This window comes from Rhincodon typus, unplaced genomic scaffold, assembly GCF_021869965.1.
Source record: "Rhincodon typus isolate 14 unplaced genomic scaffold, sRhiTyp1.1 hic_rhity00008280, whole genome shotgun sequence".
Taxonomy (NCBI): Eukaryota; Metazoa; Chordata; class Chondrichthyes; order Orectolobiformes; family Rhincodontidae; genus Rhincodon; species Rhincodon typus.
Window position 1 is genome coordinate 2,250 of NW_025973918.1, and position 6,533 is coordinate 8,782.

General features: G+C 38.8%; 1 protein-coding gene across 1 annotated transcript; it reads right to left on the reverse strand.

Moving 5' to 3' along the window:
* Positions 1–985: 985 nt before the first annotated feature.
* Positions 986–6,154, reverse strand: LOC125482286 (amine sulfotransferase-like). The gene is given in 2 exon segments (XM_048594334.1): positions 986–4,049; positions 5,974–6,154. Coding segments are annotated over 2 exon segments (297 nt in total). The 3' UTR covers positions 986–3,933.
* Between the last annotated feature and the right edge of the window lie 379 nt (positions 6,155–6,533).

Below are 6,533 nucleotides of genomic sequence, written 5' to 3' on the forward strand. Positions count from 1 at the left end.
TGGAGTGAAACCTGACCAGGTGAACCATTTCATAGTGCATAGAACAGTACAGCACAGGAACAGGCCATTTGGCCTACAATGTTTTGCTGAACATGGTGTCAAATTAAACCAAACCCTTCTGCCCGCCCTTAGTCCATATCCCTCCATTCCTTGTATATTCATGTGCTTATCCAAAAGTCCCTTAAATGCCCCTACCCTAACTGCCTCCACTACCCCCAGCAGCACATTCCAGATTCCTACCACTTGCTGTATAAAAAACTTATCCTTCACATCTCCTTTGAACTTTCCCCCTCTCCTCTTAAATACATGCCTCCGAGTAATAAACATTTCAGCTCTGGTAAAAAGGTTCTGACTGTCAACTCTATTTCATGACAGTTCTGTTATATTCAATTTTGCTTGAACTTCTTAAACACTGATGTACTTGTGTTCATTAGGTGGATTACCTGGAATAGAAACTTGTGGTTTCCATGCAAAAGCCATCTCCCCTTCCCTTTACTGTGAGAGCTATGGTCCACTAAATTGTGATCAAAATGAGAATAGGTGGACAATCAGCAATAAGTCAATGGCATCCTCTCAGTGTGGTATTGGCCCACAGCAGTTTACTCTTAAACATAAATAGGACATCAACAAAATAAAAGTTGCCCCTAAACTTCTTAGTAAAGATTCTGTTAGAAACTATTACTTTTTATGTAGGCATTGTGAAGATTGTATTCATTAAGACAAAAGAATCTTTGTGTAATTTGTACAAGTGGACGATTGTGAAAAATCAAAGCATGTGTAGAGACCATATTATGTTGCTAGAAGGAAAAATCTGTACATATATTTATGAAATATTTGGTAATGACAGCAAGGTATCAGATGTTGCTATAACTCCTGGCATGAAATTGAAACCCGATGCCTCTTCAAAGTTTAATAAAATTGAAACATTGACTGCACATTCTCCATGACATAACCATGAACCATCTGATTTATTTAAATATCCAGAAAAAATAAACATACAGTATATCAATAAAACAATTAGAAGTTATCTGGTGCTATTATATACGACAACATTTGCAATATCTTGCGATATTTGTTAACATGCCACATATTATTCGCTGTCAGCTAACTGAGCAACATTTTGGTTTAATGCTTTAAGTAATGAACATTATATAAACATTATATATGAACGTTATATAAAATCAAGCATAAAATAGATGGACTATTACTAATAGATTTACTAATTCTGCAAATCTTTTTTGCCACTATAAAAGAAAGATTTACATTTAAATGAGAAAAGGACATCACCCTCCCCACCCTCAACACTTTGCATCAGTGTGTAATCTCTGTTGCAATGTAGGAAACACAGAAGCATTTGTGCACAGTAGCACCCCCAAAACAGCAGTGCATTAACAAACAGATTATCTCATTTAGTGATGTTAGTTAAGGGCTAAACATTGGCCAGAACTTCCAAACTCCTATTTGAATACTGCCATAGGAGCTTGTACTTCGAAAATGAAGGTGAAGCATCAGTTTAACGTTTTACCCAAAAGACGGGGCCATTGTCGGTGCAGCAGTCCCCTTAGTGTTATACTCAATTTTGTATTCAAGTTGCTGGAATAGAGCTTGAACCAACAACCTGCTCACACAGAGGTGAGAGTGTTATCACAGAGTGGTGTTGAAGACCCAAACTGCAAATGGTTAAAAATTACTCACCATTTCGCTGCTTGATACATGGTCCCTTTACTCAGCATTTATTCAAATTTTTCAAGTTTTAATAAAATGTGTGTTTTTTTTCATTTCTGCTGTCAGCTTATTGGTCAGATCATTGTTGCTGGATCTTTCTTTTGAAACATATGCTTGATTTTGGTGAATGCATGCCATTTGAATTTGTGCTATGTGGGTTGCTCATGCTGCTATTCTAGCATAGATTTCCTGGTAGGGATTGCCAGTTTGCTGTTTCTAACTGGACAATTCAAGTTCAGAAATGGGTGACTAGGCATCAGAACAGTTTCTCACTGGCAGCATAAGGAGAACTATTCTCTGCCTTTAGGTCATTATCAGTATTCCAGTACATTTAAAGGATGACATAAAACTGGGAAATGAATTGAGTAGGAGCATGGAACCCGATGGGAAAACCCATTGTTCGTGATACTGTTAAATATATTTACTTCCTCCCTCTTTTTAAATGACAACTTCAGGCAGAGGCTGGGAAGAAATGGGCGGCAAGGCCAAAGAACCTGGCTGATTTCCTTGCCAAACTTGGTGCTTAGAATGAGTATCTCTTCTTCAAAGTCCTAATCATCAATCTTTCTTGGGCCTTAGTTCAGTTCCATATCATCTCTCAAGTGTGAGGATAAGGGATTGTAAAAGCCAGTCATTGGAACTAGATCAGAAGAAGGTAAAAAGGAAGGGCCTGATCTCCGCAAAAGAATTTTTAAAAAATTAGAAGACACATTTGTGAACAATACTTCAAAAATGGTCACCTCAGAGTTAACCCTCAACTTTGCCTTGTAATAATTTGAAGGGAGCAGAACAAACGTGTAAAGATGTGGATTTTAGGAAGAGAGTTTTGTTTTTATTGGAAGTTGGCACCAGCTCTGTGAACATAGTGTTTAATTTGGATATGGTGTGTGTTAAATCTATGTAGGAAGAGCAGAGGCCGTGCAGGGTTAGTAGAGTGGGGGTTGGGGTAAGTGAGAGTGATTGAGGGAAAATATTGCATGCAAAAGAGAAAAAGTTGTAACATGAACCCTGTTGGGAGGTGGTGCAGTAGCAAAGATAGTGTATGTGAAGTAATGGAGGGAAATTGGTGGCATTACCCTGGCAGAGTGGAGAGGGTCATTGACTTTCTTGTGACACTGCTGGGCATTTGGCTGGATGGTTGAGACCAGACTGATTCTGTTGGTTACCTTGGTCCAGTCTGGACCAGACAGAATCTGGCGTTGTGGTCTCCTCTGGTGGTCACTCCTCTGGACCACCTCATCGAGCAGGATATTGAGGACCTCGTCAGCAAATAGCAATGCCAATTTCTCTCATCAGCCATGAACTCTGGAAGTGTGTGCAGCCTTCAGAGCAGCCTCAAAATGCCAGCACCTATCTTGTTGTGCTGTGGCGATATAAAGATGGCACGGTGCCGGGAAGCTGGTGTATTCCAAAATATCCAGCAAGTGGCAAGTGGTAGAATACAGTTGGTATTGGATGATAGGGGTATCATTGTTAGGTAGTTAATGAGGAGAGTTTGTGACAATATTGTGAGAAAATCCGCTAGACCTCACCAGAGAGGAACTCTTTATGAAACTCAATGGAAGTGACACTTCCACAAAATATGGTAAAAGTTCAGCCTATTGTTACTACCATTTCCTTGAATGGGGATGTGAGGAAAGTAATTGGAAAAATAGGAATTGAATTCCCAAAACACATTAGGACCCGATCATCAAGAAATAAAACCAAGAAGGGAAGGAATTGGGACTGATGGGAAGCAAAACAGGTCAGGTAGACGAATTCAACATAGAATGAGCACTTCCGAAATATTTATACGAAAGAAAGGCCTTCAAAGGGAAGGAAAGTTTAGAAAGATGAGCGAGACAGAAAGAAAGTGGAATACAAGACCAGAGCAACAATGACTGGAAAAAGGATGATTAAATTTCACACATTAAGTTTATGGTTAAGGTTTAGATAAATAAAATAATTGAATCGTAGGAGTTTACAGTACCAAGGGAGGGCATTCAATCCATCGTGCCTGTACCAGCTCCCAAAAGAGCTACCCGACTAGTCCCATTCTCCAGCCCTACCCCTGTAGCCCTCTAAATTAATCTCTTTCAAATATATATTCCTTTCTGTATACATCAATCTACCGGTTTGTTTATCTATAAAAGTAGTAGGTTTTTATTTAATAAAGTCAAAAAGATGAATAGATGCACATCACAGGCCAGTCTATATAATGAGTTCCAGTTATTTGCTGTCCCAGATAAACTTCAAAGGGAAGTCCTTCAGTCTTTCTTCAAATATTTGGTCAAACATCTCTGACTGGGCCACAGTGAAATGATTTTTCCAATCTCCGATTATCCCTGAAAGAAAAGAGATGATTCAACTTTTGGGATTATGAAATGAAATTGGAATGAAATAAATAACATAGACAATTCCATAAAAATAAGAAAGAAACCTAAATTTGTGAAGAGGGGAATTTTGGTTGTGTACTGCGAAATGTTGGTGTAGAAATCATTGGAGTCTGCAGCACAAAAACGCACACCTAAATTGGAAACTCACTTGCTTTTTGGGAGATACCATTTCAGCATTGTACACAATCATTGGCACTTTACACTGTTTTTGTTGTGTCCAATTTGCATGATAAACTTTTCCTTGGATGGAGGAGGTAAATATCACTGTGGCTTCAGAATCAAGGCCTTTCTCTGCAATGTTTATGTTTTGGGTCAATCATAGATACTTCACTTCACTCCTGCGTAAAGGTTCGCCCAAAAGGCATATACTCAAAGTCACTCCCCAAGGAGTGTGGACACCACGAACTGCAGCTTTTTAATGGCCAATGATGCACACTGTTGCCACGACCAGATATCATCTGAGTGTTAAGTGGATCTAGGAATTCTCCAAGGCATACTCCCTTATTGTGCTGACTTCAGCTGCTTCTAAATTTGGCCATAGGTGAACAGCTTTTCTCCTTGACAGCCCCACACAAATTTGGCAATAAAATAAAGGAAGGCAAAATATTGACCAGCAGTCCTCCGATACATACAGCATAAGAATAACAGTGGCGAGATATGGTACATGTTCCTAGCTAACTGATACCATAGAGAATATGAGAATGATGCTGGTTCCTAGCCTGGTTAGTTGACTGGATAAAGTGAGGTTGGGGGGACGGGCGTTGTGTTGGCAGGAAGGAGCTTTATGAGTGGCTTCTTATCTCTGGGACCAGAGACTTAGCCAAATTAGACTTAACCAAAGTCAGTCAGCACAAGCTGATTCAGAAGTTCTACAGTAGGCATGTCTTTATGTTTAATGATGCAGGGTGTTTCCTGCTACAAAGTTAGTCCATTTTTCTTCTCAACAGAGGCAGGTTCTCCAATTGCATTGCAAAGAGAAATTTCAAGTTTTGTTTTGTGGAGGAAAAAAGTGAATGAACAGAAAGAGAAAAGGAACAAAAACAGAAATTGCTGGAAAAGCTCAGCAGGTCTGTCATGATCTGTGGAGAGAAATCAGATTTAACATTTTGGGTTGGGTGACCCTTCCTCAGAACTTTGCTTCTGATTTACAGCATATGCAGTTCTTTCAGTTTTTTATTAGAGAGAAAGAAGGATAGTGTGGATTAATCATTGGGTCAAAGGACCTCGAAAGAACCTTTTAAACACAAAATAGTATATGGACTGGGTTACATTCGAGAACCTTGCTATTTTTATGGTTTTATTAGGTGTGAATACGGACACTGCATGCATGTTACATCGTCTCGAAAATGAAAAGCAAGATTTCCTAAGCATGGAGTTAGGAATTCAGTGCATTGGAAGTTAGGGTCCAAACTGCACAATCTCATGCTGAAGTTGTTCCCTTGAGAAACTTGTTAGCGTAACTTCAACAGTTCTCAAATATTGCTCACCATTAGAGTTATGTATTCAGTGAGTATCCAAGTGAATATTTGAAAAGATACAGATCAAGAAATGAATTGGATAGATTCATGTGAAAAAGACCTCCCAATCTATTTGATTTATGCAAAACACAAGATCTACTTCTTGATACAATGAATTCAATAACCTCAGGGCACTTACAACCCTTAATCTTCTTGCTAAAAGGATAATGTCTCCGTCCCCTTCAGTATTGCAGCGAAAACTGGACTTTTTCTGAAGAATGGTCACTGGACCTGAAACGTTAACTCTGCTTTCTCTCCACAGATGCTGCCAGACCTACTGAGTTCCTCCAGCAATATCTGCCTTTGTTTCAGATATCCAGCAAGTGTAAGTCTTTGTTTTATTTTCAAATTCTTACCTTTTCTAAGAAATGATCCACTTTCATTTTTACTTTCAACATTTTGGTAGTTCGCCATCGGATTCAATTTCATAATTTCGAAAGTACAGTGTTTCACAATAGTGTCAAGTTTTTCATCATCCAACTCTTTCCCAAGAAACTTGCATATTTTTTGCACAGATTTTCTTAGATCCTATAACATGTAAACATAGTCAATATGTTACTAATCCTTAGCAAACTCCATGATTGTACATGCAAATTGTGCATGCACAACTTTGACAGAGTCAGCTTTTTTCTTAACATCAAGAAATGGTAAGAGCAATTCAGCCCAAGGGTTCAACAACTTCTGCAATGTTTTCTAAGCTCCAAAATACAGTGCATACTTAACTCAGACAAAGTGGAGTGAGTCCAAGAGGAACAAGTAGAACCAGGTCCAAAAGTCAATTTATCTCCACAGAGGAAGGATCCAAATACTGGGGCCAGTTTTTTAAATAAAGAATAAAAACCAAAAACTACAATGATCGGGAAACATTTTCACTCATTATGCTAAAGTAGGTAACAAGGTGTAGAGCTGGATGAAC